The sequence below is a fragment of the Aristolochia californica genome, unplaced genomic scaffold (assembly GCF_029961685.1).
Source record: "Aristolochia californica isolate CCGP_79_NKW_82.1479 unplaced genomic scaffold, dmAriCali1.0.hap1 SCAF_5, whole genome shotgun sequence".
Taxonomy (NCBI): domain Eukaryota; kingdom Viridiplantae; phylum Streptophyta; class Magnoliopsida; order Piperales; family Aristolochiaceae; genus Aristolochia; species Aristolochia californica.
The window spans coordinates 43,636,752-43,664,017 of NW_027182214.1; the positions used below are offsets into that span (position 1 = coordinate 43,636,752).

At 38.4% G+C, this 27,266-nt stretch overlaps 5 protein-coding genes and 1 pseudogene across 5 annotated transcripts; 4 read left to right on the forward strand and 2 right to left on the reverse strand.

Annotated features, from left to right (window-relative positions):
• The first annotated feature begins 26 nt into the window (after positions 1–26).
• On the forward strand, positions 27–1,463 carry LOC137965402 (taxane 10-beta-hydroxylase-like; annotated as a pseudogene).
• Positions 1,464–1,606: 143 nt separating this feature from the next.
• On the reverse strand, positions 1,607–5,827 carry LOC137966589 (uncharacterized). Its single transcript, XM_068813263.1, has 7 exons — positions 5,476–5,827; positions 4,321–4,461; positions 3,711–4,076; positions 3,237–3,482; positions 3,009–3,101; positions 2,597–2,797; positions 1,607–2,040 (listed from the first exon to the last, which is right to left on the reverse strand). Exons 1-7 carry the CDS (start codon positions 5,776–5,778, stop codon positions 1,825–1,827), a joined length of 1,566 nt encoding a protein of 521 aa, XP_068669364.1. The 5' UTR covers positions 5,779–5,827; the 3' UTR covers positions 1,607–1,824.
• Positions 5,828–6,279: 452 nt separating this feature from the next.
• LOC137966554 (probable folate-biopterin transporter 4) lies at positions 6,280–12,002 on the forward strand. The gene is made up of 7 exons (XM_068813217.1): positions 6,280–6,500; positions 8,300–8,427; positions 8,561–8,782; positions 9,542–9,994; positions 10,099–10,296; positions 10,395–10,532; positions 11,520–12,002. The coding sequence occupies exons 1-7, from the start codon at positions 6,420–6,422 to the stop codon at positions 11,779–11,781; spliced, it is 1,482 nt and encodes a 493-aa protein (XP_068669318.1). The 5' UTR covers positions 6,280–6,419; the 3' UTR covers positions 11,782–12,002.
• Positions 12,003–12,946: 944 nt separating this feature from the next.
• On the forward strand, positions 12,947–18,545 carry LOC137965557 (tobamovirus multiplication protein 1-like). Its single transcript, XM_068811823.1, has 12 exons — positions 12,947–13,177; positions 13,286–13,455; positions 14,656–14,746; positions 14,831–14,883; positions 15,108–15,200; positions 15,324–15,395; positions 15,524–15,596; positions 15,742–15,787; positions 16,003–16,066; positions 17,050–17,103; positions 17,887–17,964; positions 18,063–18,545. Exons 2-12 carry the CDS (start codon positions 13,309–13,311, stop codon positions 18,153–18,155), a joined length of 864 nt encoding a protein of 287 aa, XP_068667924.1. The 5' UTR covers positions 12,947–13,177; positions 13,286–13,308; the 3' UTR covers positions 18,156–18,545.
• Positions 18,546–19,229: 684 nt separating this feature from the next.
• On the reverse strand, positions 19,230–23,053 carry LOC137966128 (derlin-2). The gene is made up of 6 exons (XM_068812644.1): positions 22,800–23,053; positions 22,106–22,205; positions 21,142–21,356; positions 20,965–21,048; positions 19,906–19,959; positions 19,230–19,596 (listed from the first exon to the last, which is right to left on the reverse strand). The coding sequence occupies exons 1-6, from the start codon at positions 22,896–22,898 to the stop codon at positions 19,417–19,419; spliced, it is 732 nt and encodes a 243-aa protein (XP_068668745.1). The 5' UTR covers positions 22,899–23,053; the 3' UTR covers positions 19,230–19,416.
• A 509-nt stretch (positions 23,054–23,562) lies between these two features.
• On the forward strand, positions 23,563–26,369 carry LOC137965746 (small ribosomal subunit protein uS17z-like). Its single transcript, XM_068812077.1, has 6 exons — positions 23,563–23,642; positions 23,930–23,970; positions 24,058–24,158; positions 25,763–25,907; positions 25,983–26,072; positions 26,157–26,369. Exons 1-6 carry the CDS (start codon positions 23,631–23,633, stop codon positions 26,248–26,250), a joined length of 483 nt encoding a protein of 160 aa, XP_068668178.1. The 5' UTR covers positions 23,563–23,630; the 3' UTR covers positions 26,251–26,369.
• The last annotated feature ends 897 nt before the right edge of the window (positions 26,370–27,266 follow it).

Consider the following 27,266-nt stretch of genomic DNA (forward strand, 5'->3'; position numbering starts at 1 on the left):
TCAACCAGATGTTCCTTTGTAAACAGATGACAGGTTCAAGATATACTTTTGAAATTTTTGACAGAAACTGTTCAGTGATTATTTCCCTGATGAGAAAATCAATAGAAGTAAAAATAATTGATTTTTCACTCTGTGAGTAGAATAACCTTCTTCTTCCTGCATGGAGCAGTCACTTAAAATTATATCAAGAATAGCTTGGCAATCTGATTATAATTTCTAAATGATAAACAGTGGCATACATAAAAATAATTTTAAAATATTGTTTTGACACAAGTAAACACCCCTTCGTCCCCAGTGAGAATTTAATCGAACAAGCAACAATCCTTCTGTTTTTTTTTTTTTTTGCCCTCTGCAATCAGGTCTTCATCTCTAGTAGCAAAGTGGGTCGCCCTGATAATGGAAGCTGCTGCAATCTTCATCACCCTTTTCCTCGTGCTCTCTACCATCTTCTTGTTCTTTCTAATAGACCGAGGGAAGGAACAGATCAACTAAGAAACTGCCGCCTGGTTCTCTGGGCTTGCCTCTCGTCGGCAGAACCTACAACTACTGCTGGCTATGCGAGCGAACACTGCCTAGAAATGGCTCGAGGATCGAGTGAAGATGTACGGCCCTGTTTCGAAGCTCAGCCTGTTCGGATCCCCTACGGTTGTCCTGGTGGGTCTGCGGCCGACAAATTTTTGTTTACCAGCGATTCCGGGACGCTGGTCAACGAGCAGTCGGTCCACTCACATTATACTAGGGAGGCGGAATCTGTTGGCCTTGAGAGGGAACCACCACCGGCGAGTGAGAGCGGCAGTGACGTCTTTCTTAAAGCCAGAGCTTGTCAAAGATTACGTGGGTAAGATGGATGGGGAGGTGAGTAATCAACATATTGATATGTACTGGAAGAAATCAACATGAACTCAAGGTATGCTCCATTTCTTTCAAATTTTAAAATCTAGCCGGACTGAAATTTCTGCTACTGGGAAGATAACAAAATTCTTGACATTTCAAAATGCATGTTTCAGACGATGCCGCTGATGGAGACACGCACCTTCGACATCATCACCTCCCTTCTGTTCCGGCTAGAACGGGAATCCCAACTGGTAGAAGGTGTTGGGAATGTAGGCTATTCTAGTGAATTTGCCCTTCACACGATTCAAACGCAGCCTGAGAGTCACCCAACTCATTCGTGAGAAGCGGGTAGCGCTGGATGAAGACCGCGCTTCCCCTCGCGACGACCTCGTCACCTGCTTGCTTAATATCCGAGACGAAGATAACGAGGTGAAGAGGAGATCCAGGATAGTGTTGCCCTCGTAATTATGATGACTTTTTTTATTCGATTTCTTGCCAATAATCCAGATATTCGCGCAAATGTTCTTCAAGGTATATAAAATCTTCTCTTTTCTGTACGTCTTGCTCCTCCTTGTACGTTCTAGAACTAAATATTTGTGGATTTATTTCGAATGCAGGACCAGAAGTAGCGAGAGGCAAGGACCTGGAGGAGTCGTTTAACCTGGGATAACCTTTCAAAGATGAAGAACTCATGGAGGACGACCACTGAACTACTCAGGGTAATTCCCCCTATCTTCGTTTCTCTCTGACTGAAAATCTTTTTATCTAATCTCTGTCATTTATAATCTTCACAGCTAACAGTGATTTTCCTATTTGCCCCTAGAAGCTGTGGGAAATGTTTTTTTTTTTAAAAAAGGCCTCAAATAGGTTTCAATAACATTGTGGTTTCTACATATCAAACTAATATACATTTTAAGCTTACTTCCAGATGTTGAATGGCTATTCTGTACAGTAAACAATTAAGAGCCAGCAACTGTAAGAAACGTAGTTCTAGCAATTCAGTGACCTCTGATAGTCTGGGGGTAGAGAAGGGCACCTCTCATTCATATGACTATACGGCTCAATGGTATTGTAATCTGGCAGTTCCATTCTGTACCTGCCTTTAATCTGACAGAAAGGAAGCTTCACATCATCATCTTCATTGCACCATTTCGGAAAGCGAGTCATGTTATCTTCAAAAAACTTGAGGGTATAAGCATCTTTAATCTGCAGGTTAAGAATAAGTTAGCAAAAAGGGGTGACTACAACTGTTATAATTGATATATTGGGCCAAAAAGCAACTGCAGATAGAACATTTCTGATGTTCTCAAGACCAAGTTAAAGAATTATATGCGACAGCATAGAATCCAAAATGTGTCTTCCAAGTTGGTATCTGGATAGCTAAATAAAAAGTTTCAGAGGAGATCAGCTTTAGTCCACTAAGTGAGGCATCCTGGCAATTGTAGACTTAAAATGGTGGGAGTGGACTCTAAATGCAAAAACACATGAACAGAAATCAAACCACTGAAACCCAGAGCCAGACACCAATATCCAAGCTTGCCTCTAGTACTTTGGCAAATCATTTACTAGCCGAACTTTCACTTAGTTTTGACTCTAACCCGTCCTCAATGAGAAAATAATTGACATCTCACTTCTAATAGCATGCTTATGTCTGAAATTGCAGTAGCTTCCATACCAAAATATGCAACTGCACTCAGAAAGGCACGGGCGTTTATTATAGCCATGAAAAGAAAGTTCTGGAAGTAATAGAAAATAAACTTACTGTGAACTCTGTGACTTGGATAGAGCTGGCCAAGGGATCGAAAAGCCCTGCTTTTTTATACATTTGGAGCACAAATGCAACACAAGAGGTTGAATATCCATCAGAGTAAAGCCAATTATCCTGTTCAGGAATTGTCAGCAATCTGTCGAAAGGAATACCACGCTTTTCAGTCTCAACAAGAATTTGAGGTAAATCAAGGTCCTGCAAAAATGACATGTATTGTTTTAATGTTGAGGAAGAAAAGTAACTCAAATAATAGGAAAGAAGAAACTAAAGCAATGCCAGATGCCCAAGCAATGATGATTGAACAATGGACAGAACAGAGAAGCAAAATGTCCAGTCAAATAAGAAAAACAGAGTAACTTTTATATTAAAAAGAAAAAACCTACAATGAACATAGACTAATTTTTACCTGGGTACCTAGCCGCTTGTTCAGCGCCTCATTCCACATGTTAGAAGCATACTCAGGTTGGATATGATTCCACATTGTCATAACAGAAGCAACCTGGAAGGTGCCAGATGTTATCCACATGATGAATATAGACCAAAACATCCTACATGTCTATCTGAGAACATCCTCAATCTGAAACTCCAAAAAATCACATTTAAAAATGGAAAAGCAGTAACAAAAGCAAAATACCAAGTGAGCATCCAAAGGTGGAGGATAGTTTTTATTCACAGTATCTATCCAGCTGAATATCATGTTATGATAACCATAAGGTTTCCCTGCCATGCTTTTTGCATACTCCCAAGCAGCAGACTCATTAAATTTTGCTCGAATGTCAGGATGAAGAGGAAGCAATGCGATTTGAGGATCAGAATCATCTTTGTTGAGCTCAAACTCCCACCACTCATCCCAGGGCAATAAAGCTATAATATCTTCTCCCTATTATGAGAAAGAAAAAGAAAGAAAATAGAATGAAAAATATGACAAATTATGGAGATTTTGAGAATAGAGTTGCAAAATTGAGAAAATAACAGTTCATATTTACAAATAAACAAATTTAGTAGACAGAAGATTTTATCTCCCCATGTACACTCTGTGTGAACCATGTTTAGGGAATAAAAAAAAAAAAATCAGAAGCATTGTAAGTAGCATGAAAAAATTAAATACCTTTTCATTTTCATGTCCAGATTCACCAACCCAAAGATTTCCTTCAGAATCCTTCAAGCAAACTGCAGTATGACCAGCATAAGCCCCAGAAACCCATTTCTCCAAGGTCTCAAAACCACCCCATCGTCCTCGAATTTTTGATAGGACCAAAAAATCTCCTGTGTGGATATCATCAACACTGATATTTGAAATCCATGGTTTTGGACGTTCTTCAAATGTTGCCCCCATGTGCTTCTTGAGGAACTCAAGATTTGAATTCTCACCCCATCCAGTATTTGCAAAAAGAGGAAATACATCCCATAGGGCACGGAGTGTTCCCAACGTACCCGATTCCAAGAGGAATATTGAAACCCCTTTATGTTTCACCTAAAATGAAATAAACACATCCTTTACTTTCATGTTTATTCCTTTCATGGAGTTAGTGAGAAATTTTTGCTTCATAACTGAAACTGAAACATATCATCATCATTATCAAAGTTGACAACTATGAACAAGTAAATGGATTGCCAAAGATTGCTCGCAGAGATTTGAATGCAAATCTTTGACATTGTTTTCCATCAATAACCATACTACATGCTCAAAGAAAAGTAACTGGGGACTTGAAGCTCACATATTCAAGTTCTTCTTTTCCTTCCCACTCTTTAAACTCTAAAGTATGTTCCCGAGCCAAAAAGTAGTAGTCCCACGTCACACGATATGGAGTTGCAAAGACGTAGAGATCCATGCATGTCCAGCTATGAGCATTGCTCACCTGTTAGTGACGAAACCATTGAGGAGCTTAGATAAAACAGTAGCACATGTTGCTCCATCTAAAGCTGGTAACTAAAGATCAAATCACACATCAGCTTTTCTATGATTTTGCCTGAAACAGACGTCATGTGAAGACAGAGAAACATAAAAGTGCCAGTCCCGTTAGTTCACGCCCATTCAAGCTGAAGGATAAAATTCCTAGCAAGTATCCTCATTATAATTCCTCAAATGTCAACCACACCAGCCAAATCCAATTACAATAAAACAACCAAACTAGGATGGACAACAAAGACTAGAACCTGGAAGAAATATCGATGACCTTTTTTTAATAAGATGAGCAATTTTATTAAGAGAGCCCGAAGGGAGACAACTTACAAAAAGAAAAACAGCTAAAAGAAAGAAAAACCAGCAAATTACATCTAACAAAGTGACAGCACGAGACAGCTAAAAATCAATCCGTAAGTGGGAGGGCATCACCAACAACAAGGTGTTGATGGTAAAACCCTTCTCTTGCAAGGGAATCGGCCCACTTCACGGCGGATATGCATCCACGTAATAGTATATTGAATGGCTTAAAAATCAAAAAAAGAGAAAAAAATCTAAAGCTAGTACGTTTCAGTGCTGACGGGAAAATGCTTATCCCTTTTCAGCAAACTTTGGTATCAATTTGCTCGATTTCTCCCGACGAATAAGAGAACCAAGAGGAACATGCCAAAGGAAAGACAAAGCAACAGAGAAACATGACCTCTAAAACAACTCTTGCACAGTCTAAAACCAAAAAGCCAACAACTACCCAGCTTCCTAAATTCTGATTCCCACCTACGAAAAAGAGTGACTTTAAAGCCCCAGACGAACAAAATCATATATCATACTTACTCCAGCCATTAAAAGCCAATAAATCATTAAAATTTTACTTTTTCATAAAAACCACATCACTAGCGGCCGACAACTATACTGAAGTCAACGAATTCCGGCCCGCAAACAAAATATACATCCTAAAGATCAAACTCCCCACCTTCAGATGAAGCGTACCCCCACCAAACGCACTCCCGCTCTTGTTGTGAAATTCCATCCACGCTCTGTTCTTGTAAAAGCAAGCACCCTTCCATTCGGGAGTAGAGTTGGAAGACGAAGCGACGCCAACAAAGGTCGGAAGAAGATCGACGGGGCTGCGTAGAGAGTTGAGGAGAGGCCACGAAACTTGCCTTGGGAGCAAGGGAAGAAGGTCCTGGGGACGAAAAGGGGTTTTGATGGCACGCACGTGGAAGAAGATGGAACGAAAGAGAAGAAGACAGAAGATCCACTGGAGCAGCTTCATGGCAGACAGACTACAGAGCAAGAGCCGGTTGGTTGAGTGCAGTGGAAGTTTGTGAATGATTGAGATAAGAGTTGGAGGACATGGCACGAGTTTTGTGGCTTTTGTCATTTTTCATTTAATAAAATCGAGTTTTAAAATTTTTATTTTTAGCCAATTTTTGATAGATTAGGGCTTTAGGCAGGGTTAACTAAAGCGATTCCACGTGGGAATTTTGAAGGAATATTCCAGAATCCGGAATCCAGTCAATTTTGGGATAGGAGAGCTGGAAATGGGGCGGAAGATGGGTTTTGTAACTGGGCTCGTATGACGGGCTGCTACAAAGCCCGCCCTTTGCTAGTCGTGGAACATTAGGTCTTGGGACCCGCGATTGTTGAACCGATCTCGGTTTGTCCGATCTGTAAGCGTGTCTGCTGACTAACGGAAGAAACGGCTAGAGTCCGTGGACCGTGGCTATGCTGAAGAAAGACCGGGAAATCCTGGAGAACAAATGAACGCATTGCCCCCTTTAAACATGGAAGCATTTGCGTTTCCTCTCTCCTCCTTTTTTTACGCTCATTCTCTTTCGGTTCTATCTGGCTGGACCGTCTCCTTTGAGAGCTGCGACTAGGAAGTCGTCTTGAGTCTCCGCAGAGGAAAAGAGAATGATATCATGGCTACGGCAGTTGCGTGCTGCGTTTGGAACCTCATTTCTGTGGCTGATCTCTTTGATTTACTTCACCCAGGTTTTTTTTTCTTTAATCCTTTCTATTTATTGGTGTTTGAGTTTTTGAATTTTTCTGTTTGTGATTTTTTAAGATTCTTCTACGCCCTTTTCATGATCGTTTGAAAATTGAGGATGGCGTAGGAATTTAGAGTCTTGGATTGGTTATTGAGAATTGAGGATAGCGTAGGAATTTAGATTCTTGGATTGGTTATTGAGAATTTTGGTGTTCATGGATTAAATGGGTGTTTTTTTTAATATGAGAGTGTCAGATGATTGACATTCTATGCACTTGGATTATTAGGTAGGGAGATTGAGTAGGTCTGGGTTAAGACATTTACGTGTTCATTTGGATTTGCCTTTTCCTATCTATGACTGAAGCAGAAGCGTTGTGCATCTTGGAGCAAATGAAAAATAAACAAGCTATAGTGTTCATATTCCAGATTGTTTTGTTATTCTTCTTTTGAACACGTGAATGTGGATTGAGAAAAACGCCAGTCACAAACAAGAGAGAAAATTTTCTGTGGTTTGGTATACATACTTGCTACCACGGAGAGAATTTGAGAATCCACTCATACAATAAGTTCTACAGCTCTCTCAAACTCATTTTCTCTCTTTCATCCCACCATACTCTCTCAAATGCATACCAGACCATAAGTAGGAAAATTAGGAAATCCTTCCCCTCATAATAAATATTACCCCTGCAACGAAATGGGCCCAAATCCAACTGCAGCCCAATTGCAGTGTGAAATGTGAGACAAAACCCAACCAAAACAAATCAGACAGTGGAAGTACAGCACATAATTTAGCATACATGTTAGTGAAAAATATATGACTTTGACTTGTGAGTATTATCATCCAAGTATTATTGAGCTCTGGGGGAGCATGAAAAGATCCTTAAAGTTAGCATTTTGTGAAGAAATTTACAGATGGTACAAGATTAGAAATGTATTACGTTTATAATGGTTTTGATGATCCTTTACCTGGTTGACATAGAAGGATGCGTGTTGAGTGGAAAAAAGTCCCACATTGAAAAATGAGAAAAAAAGTTAATCGGCTATAAGGTTGAGCTATAGGTCTCCTAATTGGCTAGTCATTTTGGGATGGAACTGGGCTCAATCCAAATTCCAACAATGTGGTTTAAGCTACAAACTGGCTCAGTGCTTAAACCAATTCTACACACTAAATTTTTCCAATAATAATTATTTATACCATCAAGATGCTTTAGAGTTTGGATTTAATGAGGCTGATCTGACTTTATCTGCTAGAAATATTACTGGTTCTCCTTTTTCTTTTTGCTTTCTGAGGTAACCTGAGAAAGAAGTTATGGTCTGGAAATCGTAAGTGTAGCTGTTTCTCTACTGAAAATGTCTGTCAGTGAAATTTTTTAAGGTTTCAGTTAACATAGTGAAAGAAATAAAAGTTCTATTACGAGTATGTCAAGAACTCTAGTACTTGGATGTTGAATTTGGATTATATAATTTGTAACTTATTCTCAGTTTGTTTTATAACATTGGAAGATTTTGTGTTTGTCAATCAAAAATATTATTATCTCCCTGCAACCTATATTTTTGCACTGGCACCATTAGCTTCATGCATGTTGACCATGAAAACCTTATATTGCTGCATTTTTGCTGAAAACAGAAGATCCATGTCAATTGAAGAAAATTTAGACAGAAGTTGTTCTCTACACTACTTAAATACAAACGAATATACACATACACACACACACACACACTTTCTCTCTGATAATTTTCATGTTAGAACTGCAGAAAATAGCTGCTTTTCTTATCTCACACCTTCTATCTGGACCTTGTGTAGGGTTTCAGATCCTTTGTATGGACAGCAATTTCTTATCAGATGAAAGACATTCTTAAGTTGTCACCCTCTGCCTCACAATTTGTAGTTTCCATTGCATTGATCCCATGGAGTATAAAACCTCTTTATGGGTAGGTCATTGCTTCCTCATGCATCCCCTGTTTCTTACTTATCACTTTGAGAAATTTGCAAAGAATTTCTAGATTTATCTAACTGCCAAAAATTTCTCCATTTGCTGATCCCAACTTGTTTTGATCTTTGCAGAATCTTATCTGACTGTATCCCTATTAGAGGGGGTAAAAGGATCCCATACATAGTAGTAGCGACTGTGCTTTCTCTTTTCCCATGGATTCTATTAGGTGTGGAATCATCTTTCAGGAGTTCCATCACATCCCTGATGATTCTCCTGACTGTACAGAATGTGGGTTCGGCCATGTCTGATGTAGTTGTTGATGCCATGATCGCAGAAGCAGTCAAATCAGAGAGGTATGTGCATTTCATTATGAGTAAAACCAAATTAGTGCTGAGGGTTGGGGCAGTTCAATAAAGCTGATAGGATATAGACTGTTTCTGACCCAGTGTCTGAAACTCCTTAGGCTAAGTTTTAGTGCGACATAGATGAGTTTTCTATGGCAACGGAGTGCTTACCATGGCCAAAACAGTTTGAACAGGTCAAAAAGTTAAGGATAATCTTCATTTTATAGAAGTTGGTTTCTTTATGATATTTTCCTGTTCAGCAAGGATTTCACATACTATTGCTTTCCGGACAAGTTATCACAGACACCTTACATGGTAGAAAATTATTTTTCAGTGCGATATGTCGCTTACCGGGCCAGGTATCTTGGATCTTGTACCTGATTTTTCACTACAAGGTACAAGTTCCGATATCTTGTCATGAAACCCTGGTTCGCATGTCTATTTGGAATGCTAGCTTTATTTTCCAGATCACAGTCTTCTTTTATGGTGTTTTATTTTTCTAATATCAATTTGGAAGCGTCTTCTTGTGTTTTAATATTCTTAAAGTATTTTGTCTGAAATTTTGTTGAAATTTCTGATATCGACCTGATTTTAATAAATGAATCCTAGTTCAAACTTGGGTAGCTTCACAATTCAACTGATTGAGTAATACTCAAAGATTGGTTGTCCATCTAGGTTCATGCTGATCCGATCAATGCCAGGGGCTATCCTTTTTCCGTTTATGATTTTTCCATGTAGAAATTGATATAACTTATTACCCTTTAACAGGGCATCATTTGCAGGTGATCTCCAGTCAATATCTTGGTCGTCAATGGCCATTGGAGGAATATTTGGAAGCTTTTTAGGAGGATACACTCTGAAGAATCTGTCAACAGACAAGATTTTTTTTCTTTTCTCCATCCTCCCAACCATCCAGTTATTTTCTTGTGGTTTGGTTCAAGACGTTCCTTCAGGAACCAAAGTGCTGTTGGGGAATGCAAGTTCAGAAGACCCATTTGGCAAACTGAAGCTTGATGCTAATTCTAATAAGACTTCCAAGCCCGAGCAATTTGGTTTTCAGAAAAGGAGGAAGAGTAAAGCTAAAAGTAAGAAAAGGAAAAGAACAATCACTAGCTCTGTTAATCAGAACTCTCAGAAGTCATTGGTGAAGACATGGTACGCATCACTAAGATCAGCTGTCGTTAGTCTGTTTCTGGCATTTAAACAGCCTATAATACTGAGGTATTTATTCCCTTTTTCCTCTAAATTAAAAATCTAGATTGTTGTGCCATCTTTAGTTCCTAATCACAAAACTTTGGTCCTTGAACATGTTGTGGTAAGGCTAGACCAATGGCATGGTTTTTCTTGGCCCGTATTAGCATTCCAAACCTCTCAACAGTCATGTTCTATCACCAGACTGAGTTCTTGCACCTTGAGGCATCATTTTTGGCATATGTTCGTGTACTAGGATGGTTCAGCCTCATGTTTGGAACATTCACGTACAATCGCTTTTTGAAGCACATGTCCTTGAGAAGAATTCTCATGTATGTAACCTTTTAATTCTGTTCCAACATTAGTAGTAGTTAATTTCACATCAAATTAGCTTCTTTTGTTTTAATTCTAAATGGTTGACCTCATATAGGTGGGCCCATGTCGGATTGGCTACTTTGACCCTCCTAGATATTGTTCTAGTGTCCCAGTTAAATGTGAAGTTCGGCATCTCGGATAAAGTTATGGTGCTTTGTGGATCTGCTCTTGCTGATGCTATCAACCAGCTAAAGTAAGTGGCTTCTTCTTCATAAATAATTTTCTTGTATTTTGGCTTTTTTTGCACTGTTATTGAAGGTAGGCTAGACTGGCCAGCTGAACTGTATTTAATTTGGCCCAATCCTTCCACTAGGTCTATGCTTTACATGACCTAGAATGGTTTAAACTTGGTTAATTAGGCTAGGTTTGTATTTTGGCTCAGTCAGCTTGGCCATTTGTCATGGGGAAGGATCCCCCTCTCCTTTGGCACTTGCAAGGGAAGAGGCCCTGCCATTGTCACTATCAACAGCAGGGAGGGCAGAGACTCCTCCTTTTAACTGCAACGATTGGGGAGGGATCCCCTGTTGCATAAGGTAGTGGAGGGGGACATAACCCCACTTCATTCTCGGAAAGATAATTGGGAAGGGGGCATAGCCCTGCCTTATCAGCGGAGGAAAGATTCCTGCTGAAAGAAGGGGGAGGGGAGGGGCTATGCATCTTCCCTTGGGAAGATTAGGGAGATGGTTCTCCCTCAATAAAAGTTTTTTTTTTCCAAGAACAACTAATAATGTCGGATGATGTCATCTTCGAGAATACAGTGTTCAACCCTAATAGACCGAGCTTAAACCGGACTCAGTCATCTTGCCAAGTTGGTGACCATGTTGGGTTTTATAACATTGTTCTTTTGTCCTTGACTTTTAAGGTTATCATTGTGAAAATCTTATCTAAGCATATATACATATATGTATCTGTGTGTTCAGGCAGTCTATACTTATTATTTCATCTGTCAGTAACCTTCAGCCCTCTTTGGCTTCTTTAGTATTTCAATATGTGATAAATGGGGTTGAGAAGAATTTCATGCTTCCGCTTTTTGGATTAATCAGCAGATACCTTTTAGTGAATGCAAAGATTTGTAATATGTTGTTGGTTCTTTTATACTACCATGCATACATATCAGAACTCTAACATGTTGTTTGATCTTCAATGCTAACATGTGTTCATCGTCCAAACTATTATTCAGGATGATGCCCTTCTTGATCATTTCAGGGCAGCTATGCCCGCCCGGTATTGAAGGAACTCTCTTTGCACTCTTTATGTCCATAAACAACTTTGGCTCCACTCTGAGCTCCATTTTTGGAGTTAGTCTCGCTTCAGTTCTAAAGATATCGTCAGACTCTTTTGACAATCTTGTCATTGGTCTCTGTGTTCAGCTTGTTTGCACATTTATTCCTGTTGGATTTTTGTTTTTGATACCAGCAGAAGTTACAGGGAAATCGTCCTAACTGCTTAAAGAGACGTAGACTTCCCTTTTTTAAGAGTTTATACACAGGGAATGACAGCCAGATGGTGAAGATTATGTTTTATTCTCATAGAACAGTAAGGAAATTCATGAATTTTTGCAGTTAACAGCTTGCATATTGAGGAGATGTAACTAAATATGCCACTTGTGTTGGAAAATATTACTGAAAAGATACTGATTTTAGCTTGTTTTCTGCTTGAACAGTCCCCATTGATTCAAGATTAAAAAGATTGTTTTTATAAATTAGGAAGAGCCTAACTTGGGGTCTTCGACTGTCTACTTCCCTCGCGTTCTATTCCTTGTACTCGATTCCATGTGAATGTGCTTAGCTTTCTCGTGCATAAGCTCGACTCCTTGTGTATGTATTCGATTCCTTTTCTTTCAAAGTCTTGTTTGTAATGGAAGTACAAATTATTTTTCTTGCTTTTTGCATTTGTGCTCGACTCCTTGTCCGTTTCTGGTTCCATTCAAATGGAAATCCACATCGGGGCTTCCGCGGATAAGCATCTGACGACGTGAAACTGTTCAAAGCCAAGGTGGGTGCAGATAATTCCAGACGGACCGCCTCTGGAGAACACCCAAACCCAGATATGATGTCAAACTCCCAATGTCGATTATTGACTGGAAGCTGTTTTCAAGTCCAAGGGGCGGCAATACGATCCTGTAAGCAAAAGTAAATTTAAAATCACCAAGATTGGCTTTTGAAGGGACGGCCGCCTTTTGGGACGGGGAGGTCGCCCCCACGAGGGAAGCAAGAACTCGATTTAATCTGGGCAATTGAGATGAACGACAGCCGCCATCTCTCTTCAACCCCCGTTACTGCCTCTTCAAAGTTCCCCTGGACTGTCCGATCTTCTTCTCTCAAAAAAATTTGTCAAGAATTTAATAAATTATTAAATATGCTTCCATATAATTTAAAATTCGGTTAGTTATATGATGTATAATTACTTATATACCCTTACAATTCTGTTTGAATACCTTAGGTACCCCTGTAATATTAATTAAATAAATTATAGTCTTATTAACATAAAATGGGGCATGCAGGGGCTGAAGTGTCAACCCTGGCGAACCTTCCAATCTCCCACACTTTCCTCGCCTGTGGACGATCCCGGAATCTAGTGTTACATTCTGTTAATTCATGACAAAAAGTGACCAGTTAAAATCCGTGCCTGTGTGTCCTCGTTCTGCGGACTTCACCCAAGCCCACCCGCCTCAGTCCAGAAACGAATTATTTGATTTCCCCTCTCTAGAGTTAAAAAATACAGGAATACTCCCGCCGCTCCTTCTCTCCACCTTCCTCTCCCAGTCTCTCTCCTGTGGCAGAGCTGAGACGCTTAGGTGGTTGATAGATCGAATCGGCAGCCGTCGAAGACCGTCTGGTATGGTTGAGATGTTGTGTGATTGATTCTCATGGTATAGTTTTTTCGGTTTGTTTGATTTTGGTTCTGATAGTTTGTTGAGTTCTTTTTCTTTTCTGTTCCTGCTAGGATTGAGCTCTGGGAAGGGAGAAATGACGAGATTGCCCTCGAATACTTCGACGATGGATATTCTTGCTCTGGCCAACTGGTGGGATGACATCAACGAGTCTCCTCAATGGCAGGATGGGATTTTCTTCTTCCTCTGTGCTGCTTATGCGCTTGTTTCCTCCGTTGCGCTGGTGCGGTCCTTTTTCTTTTCCTTTGGTTGTTTTTATGATGATTCGGTTTTGATCGTTCTTTCCACGGTGGTTGGTGGTGTCATTGTTGTTCTTTTTGCGGTGCTGGTGAAGTTTGGGAACTGGATTTAGTGGATGCGATGAGTGAAGTTCCGGAGATCGTGGTCTTTGAGTTATCTGTCTTTCTTTCTGTGAAGGTCTATGGGAGGGAAGCTTGGGACCTTACTGTCGTGCGGCGGGATGGCGGATTTTGTTGGAAGTGTTTGTTCCGTGCCGTGGTTTTGTCAAAATAGAGCGAAGCCGTTTGAGCTTTCGTACCTGGAATGCGCTTTGTGTGTGTGTGAAAAGTCAAAATTTTTGTTTTTTTTTTATTAGTTCTGTTCTTATTGCAGTCAGAAGAGCCATCTGTACCACTGATACTCAATGTTTTCTTGTTTTTGTTGTTAAAGCTTTTGAGTTAATGAGTGTCCTACCTTGTGACTTAATTTGTGGTTTCTGAAAGTTAATTGCAACATTCTTGTTAGTGATTATAGAGTTAATTATGCTACGCCTTCGTATTTGGATGCAAGACCGCTTCATATTTGTTGCTGAAGCAACGACTCTGATTTTCTGTCTTCGAGGGCTTACTTCGGAGATTTACTGCTGGCCTACATCTCTATCCTTTTTATTCTCCCAATTTGTTTTCTTGTCTGTCAGGAGGCACGTCTGTTTACTTTTTGTTCTTTTGCTGCTGCTGGCAAAAAAAAATTTTCATTTGCTTTTCAGACTTTTGGGTATAACGATGTTAACTTGTTACAGTTTACCTTTTTAATTTCCTTGTCTTTGAAAGAAAAAAAAAAGACAAACTTAATAAGATATTGTCGTAATGGAGGAATTCTAACACTTGAATTGTGGTATCTGTTGGCTTCATTTTTTTCATTTTAATTCTCTTCAGTATGGATTTGAATAACTTTGCAGACACATCGCTTATCTTTGAAACAGACAGTTCTAGACACAATTAAGAAAACCGTAAACTTGTTAAATCGTTGTTATGGCAATTGGATTTGGATGCAGATTCAACTAATACGAATTTGATTCTCTCCAATACGGATTTGAATAACTTCGCAGATGCATCGCTTATCTTTGAAAAAGACAGTTCTAGACACAATGTACAAAAGCTTAAACTTGTTTAATCGTTGTTATGACAATTGGATGTGGATGCAGATTCAACTAATAAGAATTGATCTGAGAGTGCCTGAATATGGCTGGACAACGCAAAAGGTTTTCCATCTGATGAACTTCATAGTGAATGGAGGTAACTATGAATCTTCTCTGACACTATAGTTGCTCTTTGTCCTTTATGCATATTCTTCTTTCTAATTAATAACCTATATTGCAGTACGAGCTGTTGTATTTGGATTTCACAAGCAAGTATTCTTTTTCAAGCCAAGGGTGAGGCCCTTTATCATATTTATACGTTGTACAGGACCAATAATTGATTCTACTTTCCTGATCATTTTGTGAAATCACCATGTTGGGTTCCAAAGAACCAAGACATGGGTTGATTTTTTTTTATTTACTAATATCAATGCTTGGCCACAGAGAAAATGCTGGGAGAGGCTTTTTATTTTTGTTTTTGTTTGTTTAATTGTGTGCCTCATATATTCTTGAAACAGGTATTCACTTTAGTGTTACTAGACCTTCCTGGGATCTTGTTTTTCTCGACATACACATTGTTAGTTCTCTTCTGGGCAGAGATATATCATCAGGCAAGTAAGCATTTATTTCCGGTTCTCCTTTCTGTGCTTGTGATGTCCCTTTCTACTCATGTAAAACTTGATAACAAAACCTGTGGACCTCTGATTGGATCTCATCCCACAAATATAATGCAGGCAAGAAGTCTTCCAACAGAAAAGCTGAAGATAGTGTATATTTCAGTTAATTGTGGGATATATTTCATACAGGTAAGCAACCCTGATTTCTTTCATTTGCTTTTAATATTTTGATATTCGTCACTCTAGGTATAAGTATTATGCCCTCTATGATTTGTAGACCATCAGCTGTTTCTTATGCATAACGCTCTTGGCATCAGGTCTGCATCTGGATATATTTGTGGATAAGTGATAATGTTGTTGTGGGGACAATTGGAAATGTATTCATTGCGGGTAAAGCTTCCTTCTTTGACTCTTTTACCTTGAACTACTGAGTCATTTTCCTCCTTTTGCTTGTTATTGTTTTTTGTGATGGATCAGAGCTATATTTCTCCTTGCATGCCTTTTGCTAAAAAGTATTTGACTAAATTCTCCACAGTGGTATCATTTATCGCGGCATTGGGTTTTCTTGTATATGGTGGAAGGTGAGTAAGAATAATCTCTTACTTTCTATTGCTGTAAGACGCTGTCTCTGTCTCTGTCTCTCTCTCTCTCTCTGTGGGAAGTTGTGTTCTTGAGTTCAATTCTAGACTTTGTAAAGAGTTTGTTTCATTATTTATTACTTCCTAAAAAAGGTTTTGATTTGTAAGATAGATTAAGATGTTTAATGTCTGTTTTTTATTCTTCATTTTTCTTTCAGACTATTTTTCATGCTTAGGCGCTTTCCAATTGAATCTAAAGGACGGCGAAAGAAACTTCATGAGGTGTGTGCTGCTCTTTCTCTGTATAGAGCTACTTGGGATGTTCTTATCTTTTTGGTATAAAATGCTGAAATAAGTGAATAAACAAGTTAGGGCTCAAAAACATGAAACATAGGGGTTTTAACATTTAAGTAAAATGAGAAGAGAAATCCTCTCTCTGATCAGTCTGGTGTGTTATCTTTTTTTCTATTTAAGTAGACATTTTGAGATAGTTTGGCCAAACCCTAAATCTTATAATTAACAAATTGGACTCGCAAGAAATAGAGGAAGCTGAAAATAATAATAGATACAAGAGGAATCAAAAGACTTCATAGTGAGGTAAATTTTTTGAAAAATAAAAAAAAGAAAAATAACTAAAATGGTTTTAGTGGATAATAGAGCAAAAGGATGAGAAGAATTCCTTTACTCCTCTCCTTGCCTCTTTAATAAAATCTCATTCACTACCTAAAAAATTGAAGTTTCTTTACTTTGTGGTCACAACAAAGCTTTGGAGAAAAAAGAAGTAACAGAGAAGAAAAGGAGTAACAGATAAGAAAAGAAGTCACCACCCCCATCCACACTACATCCCATACTCTGTTATAGATGTGCTCATCAGTATGTACCGAGATTTAGACAGTAAAAAAGTGTGCTGCCATTCAGTCAGTTTTCCATGTTTATAGGAGGCAATGAATCACACTTTCCTTTACTCCTAAGAATGATTTTCAGATCATGCCGGTCAGGCTAGACAAATATTAGTATGAGAAGAAAAGGAAAGTGCCATTTTTAAAAGAAAAAAACGGAAGCAGAGAATGCTGAATTCAGTCGTACATAGGGAGTGTTTACACATCTCAAAGATAATGTCTACTATGGTCACTTGCTTGTATGTTGAGTAAAACTACTCCTTAATCATTTACCTTGTTTGCAAGAGAAAGTTAAACCTATATTTAATAATGACTACTTTGTTCAGTAACTTAGTGCCAATTTTAGTGATATCTGTTTGCATGCAGGTTGGATCTGTTACGGCCATATGTTTCACATGCTTTCTTATAAGATGCATTGTGGTAAGTACCTTAAACCTTGAACATTGCTCCCCTGAAAGAAGTACCAATTGGATGTACATTTTGAAGTACCTTATCCCACTAGTACCCATCTAGGCTGTTATTACTTATAATACCTGTTGACTGTTGGAATGTATATTTTGTCTTTAATCACCTGATAGAAGATTGCGAAATGATGAAAAAAGTGTTAAATATTCCGAAGAATGTTACATCCATTTCAATCACAGGTTCAATGAACTTGAGTGGTCTTCTATCGACTTGATTGCTCAAAATAAGTGACCAGATAAAACATTCATTAGTTGAATTGCTGCTGTAGTTTAATAGTCACACTGGATTCTTGCTCATCTGCAGTGATACTACTTTGGTTAGTGGAACCTGCATTGCCTGTAATCATCCTATGCAAAGATAATCCTTGTGAGAGGGTTTGCTCTGAGGAACTGCAATTGTGATTACTGCTACAAAGCCCTGGGGATTTTGTTTTCTTGGTTTTGTTGTGTGTCATCTAAGTCAGTTTGTCCACAAAAAAATGTGCCATTTGTCAGTCACTTGATATTGTTACCCCTTTTGTTTTGTGTGAGGAGTGCTAGGAAGAGTAACTAAATCTTTAGGAAGAACTTTGTGGTAAAAAAATAGTTGCATTTTGAACAAGCAGCGGTGATGATGAATTCAGTGAGAGTACCGGAATTAGACGAATTTGACATGATTGATGAGATAAGTGAAGATCGTTTGGCATCTGCAAAACAACGGTATGAGATACAACATACTGACGGGTGCCCCAATTTGCAGGTCATGGTTTCTGCATTTGATGCTAATGTGTCTCTCGAGGTGATGGATCATCCAGTTTTGAACCTCATATACTATGCGGTAAGTCTAATTGTACTCGCTTCTCTGCAATGATGTGTTCGCTGTCGTTGAATTTGTCTCTGAAATGTTTCTCCTATATGCTAATGTTTTGATAACAGCTAGCGGAGGTCCTTCCTTCAGCACTCGTCCTCTACATCCTACGCAAGCTGCCCCCAAAACGAGTATCAGCTCAGTATCATCCTATTCGTTAGCTTGTGACAGAATCAACGACTGATATCTTTGTTGAGAACTCGTAATGGAGCTGAATTGGAGAATAGATGTAAAGAGAGATTGGATGGTTAGGGTGTACAAGTACTTGTGAGGAGGCTATCATGTAAATTTTGTCGACCCTCTTTGTAATTGCAGAAGGGGTCGTAAGGAGCTGTAAGCATCTTGCTTACATAATGAAGATTTGGAGGCTTTTGGGGGATTCTTCCTGCATTATTCTTTCTGGAGTGTATTAGATATTGAGCACTCATAAAGATCTATTTTCGTTCTGAAAATGCTTCCGTGTGCGTCTTGTGGATTTGTAAGCCTAAGGTGTAACACAGATTCTTGCTGATTTAACTTGGTTCCTTGCTCTTTGGTTAAATTCTATAAAAAATGGCTATCAACTGATCTAAGGCCTAGTGAAAGAGGTTCCTGCGGTTTAATTTTTTTGTCATTGCTGAATTGTTTGGAGTACGAAGCTAATGATAAAGAAATATGATTTGGAAAAACAAATGAACACTGTTCCGAGCTGAAGCTCTCTGAACTGATACCTCAGGTTACCTGAGTAAACGTTGTTATATAAGGCTCGTGCGTCGTCCACATTGCTTCTCGTTCCGGAGCCCAACAAGTAACAGCTACTTTGCATCCGTTTGCTCGAGTCTTCAAGACAACCTGTCATTGCTTTGAAATTGTTCACTATAGATTCAAACCTCAAACATTTGCCTAAATAGTGATCACATTTGGCAAGGTCCGCCTGCCTGTAATTGGTGCATCAGACGGTAAAAAATTTCAATGGAGAGTCGATTTGCCACTTATTTAAATTTACACTACTCATCTCTGCGAGACTTGAGATTTCACGTTAAGAAACAAATAATTTCTCTGTTGAGCCAAGAATAAATACAAATGAAAAACAGCTCTGGAACCAAACATACTGAACAGTTTGAAGCGTCTAGAAGCAGACGCTGAACAAAATGAGCAATTTGCACTCGGTCAAACCAAAAAACAAACGGGAAAAACAAATCCATATCAACTTTGATATACACAAGCCTAAACTATCCAACTACAGACCTCTGGTAATCCGTGAAAATACATACATCAAATAATTAACCCAAGTAAGCCGAGTTTCAACCATCTATATAACGAATAAACACAACTCTTGCATTGCCCATATTGACCTTTTGACAAGAAAGGCAGGAGACGGACCAAAATGCCATGGGGAATTAGTTGACGAGAAAGTTTTCAGCGAGCTAACTGGAATTTATATTAGTCTTGGTGAACATCCCGTGGTGGAGGAGCAAATCTTACATCTGTGGGCCGGGTCACCACTACAGCCTCATCAGCAAACAATGATTTGATAAAGGCGGGAGTTCTCAGTGGGCGCCGCCCTGTCATGGTAGGGTAGATATCCTCCAGGAAATAGTATGCATGACCAGCCATCATTCCCTGAAATAAATGGAGGGTTTGAGTAATAAACAAAATTCAATTAATTGTCCATCACTAATTAGTCCAACAAAACTCTCTTACGTCATCAATTGGATGACATTGCTAGGATGCCACAAGTAAACAGTTGATTGGCAGGATATAACGTGCACATATCAGACACAGGCCAAAAAATTGGACAATAAATCCAAAATCCAAATGCCTTAACTTTCATGTAACTAATTCCAATGCAGTCAGGATTGATCATTGTGATCGTGAATGAGTAAAAACCTAGCAAGCTCTTCTTAATGGTTTAAAGGATCAAGACTGTACCAGTAGATCTACCCAAGCACTTGTTCCAACAAGAATGGTGAATCCCAGCAGAACCTATACAACAAACAAACAATAGGTCATCGAGCTGATCAAGGTGGTCAAGAGTTATCTAAAGAATTAGATGAAAGAAATATATTAGCTATTGTCAAAATTTTCAAAAATATTTAATTTGAGAAAGAATTGGGAAATATTCAAAACAGCTTAGTCTCAAAAAATGTAAAAAATAAAAAATAAAAAACAGATTAGTTTGAAAGTTCCTTGCAAATAAATTACTAAAGTATTGATAGTACAAAAAGTACAAAAATATCTGATCCGGTCAACAGAGAAAAAGATCAAACAGCGCCAGAAAGTAAAAAATCAGCAAATTATGTGAAACTTGAGCCACAATCATAAGGCCAAACAAGCAGACAGAACTGCAGCCAGCAGATGCATATGACTGCCTGTTGAGTCAGATGAACTGAGACAGTAAAACCACTCAACTTGAAAATGGATACAGCTCTATAGTCTTTGGAAACTCTGAGACTGCAGGAGACAGGACCCTCGAAGAGACCAACCATATGTGGCTTATTTAATTTATAAATGTAGCATTATTAATTAAATTCGTCACTGGAAGATAAAAACAATTTGAAAGGAAAAAATAAAATAAACAACAAGAATGACTGCAGAACGTCTTATTGGGGAAGAAAAAAAGCAAAGAGATGAATAACATGCAAAATCACTAACAACAAATTGACCAAGAAATGTTAATGGTTCCGAGTTATATGAATGCAATGATTCTATTATTGGTTATCATTTCTGAAAACTTAAAAAAGATGAAGTAGAAAAACAAGCAAAGAGATGAATAATATGCAAAATCACTAACAAAAAAAAGTGACCAGGAACTGGTAAAGGTTCCTAGCCATATGAATGAAATGATTATATTATTTCTTATCATTTCTCAAAACTTAAAAATGATAAAGTAGAACTGAGGGGGAACCTCTATAGAGATAATGCTGATGATGATGATAGTATTATTATCATCGGCAGTGTGGTTCTGTCAGGATGTGGAACTGAACTCACCCATGGTAGATAAGCAGCTGTGAAAGTAAAGAGACCCAAGAAACTCATTTGAATGAAAGGGTTTTGCTTGCTCCAAACGTATACCTGTAGGACAGATTGCAGAAGACAAGACATCAGATAAAAAACAAACATCCAAGTGAATGGTTAGGATTGAACGTGAATTGCAAGAAAAGTTACCATCATAAAGGTCAGAGAATTGCTTAGGAAGAATATTCTTGCAAATGTTTCAGACACATAAGGCACCATCCCACCAACAAAAACAATCACAGTTAAAATTGTGGCTCCAAATAAGAGCATGTAAAAGAAATCTGCGGTCCTCCCCCTGAATGAGTTTTCCTCAAGTAGCTTGCAGTACCGAGCAAGAAAAAACATGTGGAATAGGAAGTCCAAGTCTGTGAATGGCAAGAAAAAAACAAAAACATCTACTGAGCTGCATAAAATTAAGAGAGCTACTAACAGAAATGATAAACTTTTAAATTTTTTACTTAGGAAACAACTCAAAATAGAATTATCTCCTTTTTCCCAGAACATAATAGAGAAACATAACTAAGAGAGCCATTGATGAAGCAAGAATTGGAGCATTTTACCAGCAGCAGTACCCCATCTACTATAATCTACAATTTAAAATCAAATAAATCTTTTTCATTTAGAAAGATCTTGGAAACCTTTCTCACGAGTTACTGTTTGAAAGTTCTTTGTTGAGCTCATGGCTTTGGCAAATCATATGATAATTCCCTGGTCATGCATTCCAGCTTATATTCATATATTGAGCATATTTCTTCTACTTTGCTAATTTTAGGTAGTCTCTACTTGTACGAGAGTTGGGTTGGAATCCACTTTATAATTGTGGTAAGCATACAGAAAATGATGTTGCTATATTTTGTGGAATGTTTTCCAACATTGGTATCCAAGGCTATTCCCAAAGAAGTGAAATGCTCCCTACTCTGCTAGTCCTTATTGACTATGGTTGCCAACTGAGATGTTATCCCGGAGGTAATCATGATACAAACAACAATCTCAGTTTGAGAGTTCTAAGGTTGAGAATAAACTTGTACAATATTATCTAATTAGATGTCAATGCATAAACACAAATTTTAGAACAAAAAAATGTACGTATTCAAGATTCAGGATCCAGAATTACCCATTTTCCTGAAGTAGAAAAAGTTTGTGATGAGACGCCAGAATTCATAGTGCTGGACTACCCGTTTAGGATTCAGATACAAGTGATAAGGAGATATTATCTGCACAATCCATTGTGAGGAAAATGAAATGAGCAAAAGAGCAACCCGTAACCATCCTAGTCCCAACTCCATAAACCATGACAAATAGTAGTAGCATCAGTCACGGAAGAGAAAAAGATAGTACTCAGTCTGCCATTCACATAATAATGTACTAAATACGAGAAAAAGAAAACATATACTCGCCAACTACAGAAGACTAAAACAATCAGAGGAAATACCCGAACAGAAACCAAATACACCATACACACATAAATATTGAAAATCTCACTCGCGTTATGAAAAAAATCGAATAGACTTTTTAAAAAACGAAGCCCAAAAAACAAGAACGTTTAAAAGCACAAGCACGGGCTCCAACAAAAAAGAAAAAATAAAGAATAAAAAACAAACAGAAAACTTCTGAAACCTTGAGAGATAAATATTAGTAATCATGCTTCATAAATCCGAATAAAACCTCTAAAATTCAGAACCCTAAACGAAAGCTAGCATCGTAAAATAAAGTTTCAAGATCATGATATAGGAGGGGTGGAATAAAAAAAGAAAAAAGCGCGCACACACATATACAAAAAAAAAAAAAAAATCACATAAATAAACTACCTCAAGTGAACACCCGACTGTTGTGATAATTGCAGCGGTGAGATACGATCGAGTGATTACGGGCATCTGCTTGTACCATTCCTCCACAGCCTGAGCCATTCCGGATCCCCAAATAAGCAAAAGCTTCAACCCAGATTTGAACAGGTACAGCTCAGTATTTCTGAGAATGCAGCCGAAAGCCGGAGAGAATCAGCGATCTCCCGAATGGGAAAATTGTAACGATTCTCTTAAAAAAGGGGTCTGATATATCTCGATTCACCTCCGGCCAAGAACCAACAGCACTAAGCCTCTCTCTGGTTATATATCAGGCTTTTACCTAATTGCCCCTTGTTATCTCTGACGTGGATTTTTGTTCTGGTAATTATTTGGGTTTCTATTGGCTACAAGAGCGGGTCCCATTAATAAGCGAAAGAACGATTGGGTACCCAGTTTAAAACGTGACGTGGCCAGCTCAGAATTAGAAAAGATAGACGCGGCAAAGGCGGCCGTAAATGCTGATGTGATAACTGATAAGTGACACTTGATTAGATTATTTTTCAGTTATCGTTCTCGGTTCGGGCTGGATGTCGAACCCGGCCCATTCACCGGGTTTGATACGTCAATAATTTTGGCTAATATTTGCTGGATCAATTAGGTTTTACAATTAACCTGGGCTTATAATAACTGGGCTAAATGGGCTGGGCCGGGCTTTTTTGCCAGTATGGCTAGTTTTGCCCTAAATCCTGCTATATATACTCTTCAGCTTTAAGAAAGCAGATTTCTTGGTTGGAGTTCAGGGTTTTCTACCTTCGTGTTCGAGGTTTCTCGCCGCTGTTTGTCACTCCCGAGATCATGGCGGAACAGGTTGGCTTCCAGCTCTTTATTAATCTATTTCTCATTTTTTGTTTTCGCATCATGCTGGGAATCGTCTTAAGTGCTCCAGCCCTTGGAATGTCTTGGGCGGAAGTAAATGTTTGTCAATTGTGCTTTATCAGTTCCTGTAGAGCTAAGCCCCCTTTATGTTACGAAGCGTCTAGAACTAGCTATACTTATTTTCTTCGAACTGTTCAGTGTTATAGATGCGTCGAAAGAGGACTCGGTGTTCTTAGATTTTTTTTCTCCTTACGTTTGATTCGTTTTATTTTGAGCAGACAGAGAAGGCGTTCCTGAAGCAGCCCAAAGTGTTTCTATGGCAAGTTTCTGCTTATTGGTTTTATTTTGCTCTTTTGTCTCTGTAGTTGAATTTTTCGGTTATTGTTCTTATTGGATTGTTATGCAGCTCGAAGAAATCCGGGAAAGGAAAGAGGCCTGGAAAGGGTGGTAACCGTTTTTGGAAAAGTATTGGCTTGGGCTTCAAAACCCCGAGGGAAGCAATTGAAGGTAACTCTGCTGCACGAAAATTGATCTTCATTTTAAGGTTTACTCACTGTAATGTGTTGATGCATGTACTCTGGCACCTTATTTGTTTGCCGCTGATTTTGATACGTAGTCTACTAGTGTGGCAAGTAGAAAATACTGAAGGTATTGAATGTTGTTAAAGATAAAGTCTTTTTTGTAATTGAATCTAAAATTGTTTTTGAGGGGAATGAGCAAATGGCGTAACTACTTTCTGGCACCGATGTCACCTGATCTTATTTGTTTTTGTCCTATATGCGATATAGTTTAGAATACCTATTGTTAAAAAGAAGTTTGTAGTACCCAAATCGACTCATTAGTTCAAGAGCGAATTCAACTATCAACACCTTCATAAATAAAAATATTTGAGACATGAACTGCTTTCCCTTTTTTCTTTTTGGAAGCTTCTAGATGTTTAAGCAGATGCATAGTTGTTAGTTGTCCATGGTTCTGGTCACAATGAGGATCACCAGATTATGATCTCGTACTTCTTTCCACTGGGTGTTATATCTCCTCTTGTCTTCACACATAGGAGCTATGAGAACTTGAGATTTCCGGGTTTTGGTGCTTCAGTTTACCCACATTCTTGTAGATCCAATTGGATTATAGGAGGATTCTCTTGATATTATAACATCTATTTGACATGGAGATGTATGGGACTGATTATGAAACTTCTGGAATTGAACATGCATTTATTGATTGGAATGAGTAGTCTAAATTTTATTATGATGTGTATAAGGCTCCTTTTTTCTCTAGATTATGATTGTGTAAGCAACACTTTGACTGACATTCCACAATATATTTAAGATCCTATAGAACTGGCATGTAACATTCTACAATTTATTTAAGACCCAATAGAATCTTTTTCTTAATTACTTCTTCCTCCCAGCTTTTATTAGTTGAAGTATTTCCTTTTTTTTGAGCTAAAAAGTGTTTTTTAAATAAAGCCCGGAGGCAAATAGGAGCATTACAAAGGGGGGTTCTGTTTCAATGTGAGATTGGTGGTTAATCCTCTCCCGAAATAAAAGAGGCAGCAACCACATGAGCGGATTTAGGTACATGAGACCACTTACGAACAACATTTATAGTCAAAGTCTTGAATCTAAAAAAACTGCTGCTAATGGTGCCAAGGAGGTTCTTTGACTGCAATACTCCAGCTGATGATACAATCTTTATTCCAGCTTTTATTGGACTTCTTTCCATTTGCTTGATCATTTCCATTAGGTAGCTTTTGTACCTTTTTTAGTAAATTTGCTTGTCTTTCTAATGTATACCATTTGTTTTCAAGGTTAGACTGCATCTTTTTACTGATTTAGTTTGAACTATTCCATCGGGTTTTAATGCTAGGTGCGCTTACAGTCACTTTAGTGGACTGTTCCCTTGGTTCAATGTCTAGTGTGAGGTATTGGGTATCTGTGCGTGTTCATAATCAACATATCAAAAAATAATTATTGTCACTTTGTTTTAAGTGTATTTTTTTGCTATTTCTGCATGTGCTACTGTTTTTGGGGAGGGGGGTCGAGATTTTGAGGATTCCACTCTGTGCTCACAAGTTTTTTGACTGGTTGTGGTTATTGATTAACTTGCAGGGACATATATTGATAAAAAATGCCCCTTTGCCGGCAGTGTTTCTATCAGGGGTCGCATCCTTGCAGGAACTTGTCACAGTGCAAAGATGATGAGAACCATTATAGTTAGGAGGAACTATCTTCACTGGGTCAAGAAATACCAAAGGTAAGAGAAGAATAATTTCTTCCATGCACTGATCCCAATGAGAATGGATAGTTTATGTATTTTTGTCATTTTCAGGTATGAGAAGAGGCATTCTAATATTCCAGCACATATATCTCCGTGCTTCCGTGTGAAAGAGGGAGACCATGTTATAATTGGGCAGTGCAGGTATCACTAACTGTCTGAATCATTTCACATTGAATCTTTAGATGATTTGGAGAAGCCTCATATGACTGTGTTAACCCTCTTCAGGCCCCTGTCCAAGACTGTGAGATTTAATGTGTTGAAGGTTATTCCGGCAGGATCCTCAACTGGTGGTGGGAAGAAAGCTTTTGCAGGAATGTGAGGATTATTTTTGAAATTATCTAGATGTTGAGAATCAATGAATTTTAAAATTTTTGGATTCAGATGTAGTTAACATTGTTCAATCTTATAACAAAAAAAATTATGTGTTAGTGCAAGAAATTTCCGTTTGTTATGGTTGTCTCAAAAATAGTAGTTCCTGTGGTGGAAGGTTGTGGGCGGGCCATAACAAAGTAAGTTAAGCATTTATTTTACTGATTTTTGATGTTCTGCTCATTGTTTATGCTTGGTAGTCTAGCTCGTGATGATAGAAAACCCAGTTTACGTGATTGGATAGCTGCAGGGCAGATTTGTTCCTTCATTTTGAACTGTGTTGTGACAATGCACTGCTCATACTAACATAAACTGGGTTTTGCTCCTTGTGACTGGCACAGAGCAGCCTTCCTGCTGTTGAAGCATTGCAGAGAGTAGGTTGCTTTTACTAATCTCTGCAGCTTTGACGGAATAGAGCAATTCAGGTTTGCGCCAGATTCAAATTCAATACGGGTTTTGTAGTTATGTAAGCAATGATTTTAATGCAAAATTTATTTTCAATGCATATTGATGAATGATCCAAATGATGATAACAAAAAGACGAAAGGAAATGATACATTTATTGGTTGCATCAAGTAATTATCAAATCATGGGAATTCATAATTTATGTCTGAAACGGTGGAGGCCCCCTACCTCAAAACTTGTTCAAACATATTTTCAATCCGTCTAATAGGGATGCATATAGTGGAAAGCTTGTCTAAGTCAGTTTTTAAAGGGATCCGTTTAGTCCAGTCTGAGCATGATTTGGAGATATTGCCGACGAAGACGTTTCAGAGTCATTGATCCAAGAACGCGGATGAGCACCAAATAGATTCAGGACTTCCTATTCCACTGTTTTTTCTTGCTCTAATAAAACTCACTCAAAGGGAGGATTGCAGATTTGTTTAAAAACTCTTACAAGGAATCTCCAATCCATTGACAGATGTAATAAGTCTCTTCTTGTGAATTTTTCAATTTCATTGGCAA

Coding starts and splice junctions, on each gene's coding strand:
- LOC137966589 (XM_068813263.1), bottom strand. CDS start 5,778: ATGAAGCTGCTCCAGTGGATCTTCTGTCTTCTTCTCTTTCGTTCCATC. Junction 3,483..3,710: donor CTGGACATGAAAATGAAAAG/GTATTTAATTTT, acceptor TTCTCATAATAG/GGAGAAGATATTATAGCTTT. Junction 2,041..2,596: donor TCCAAGTCACAGAGTTCACA/GTAAGTTTATTT, acceptor CTTAACCTGCAG/ATTAAAGATGCTTATACCCT.
- LOC137966554 (XM_068813217.1), top strand. CDS start 6,420: ATGATATCATGGCTACGGCAGTTGCGTGCTGCGTTTGGAACCTCATTT. Junction 6,501..8,299: donor CTTTGATTTACTTCACCCAG/GTTTTTTTTTCT, acceptor GACCTTGTGTAG/GGTTTCAGATCCTTTGTATG. Junction 10,297..10,394: donor TCCTTGAGAAGAATTCTCAT/GTATGTAACCTT, acceptor GACCTCATATAG/GTGGGCCCATGTCGGATTGG.
- LOC137965557 (XM_068811823.1), top strand. CDS start 13,309: ATGACGAGATTGCCCTCGAATACTTCGACGATGGATATTCTTGCTCTG. Junction 14,747..14,830: donor GAACTTCATAGTGAATGGAG/GTAACTATGAAT, acceptor CCTATATTGCAG/TACGAGCTGTTGTATTTGGA. Junction 15,396..15,523: donor GTGGGATATATTTCATACAG/GTAAGCAACCCT, acceptor TCTTGGCATCAG/GTCTGCATCTGGATATATTT.
- LOC137966128 (XM_068812644.1), bottom strand. CDS start 22,898: ATGGCTCAGGCTGTGGAGGAATGGTACAAGCAGATGCCCGTAATCACT. Junction 21,049..21,141: donor ATTCTCTGACCTTTATGATG/GTAACTTTTCTT, acceptor TCTGTCCTACAG/GTATACGTTTGGAGCAAGCA. Junction 19,960..20,964: donor CAGCTGCTTATCTACCATGG/GTGAGTTCAGTT, acceptor TTTGTTGTATAG/GTTCTGCTGGGATTCACCAT.
- LOC137965746 (XM_068812077.1), top strand. Junction 23,971..24,057: donor CAGCCCAAAGTGTTTCTATG/GCAAGTTTCTGC, acceptor ATTGTTATGCAG/CTCGAAGAAATCCGGGAAAG. Junction 26,073..26,156: donor GTTATAATTGGGCAGTGCAG/GTATCACTAACT, acceptor AACCCTCTTCAG/GCCCCTGTCCAAGACTGTGA.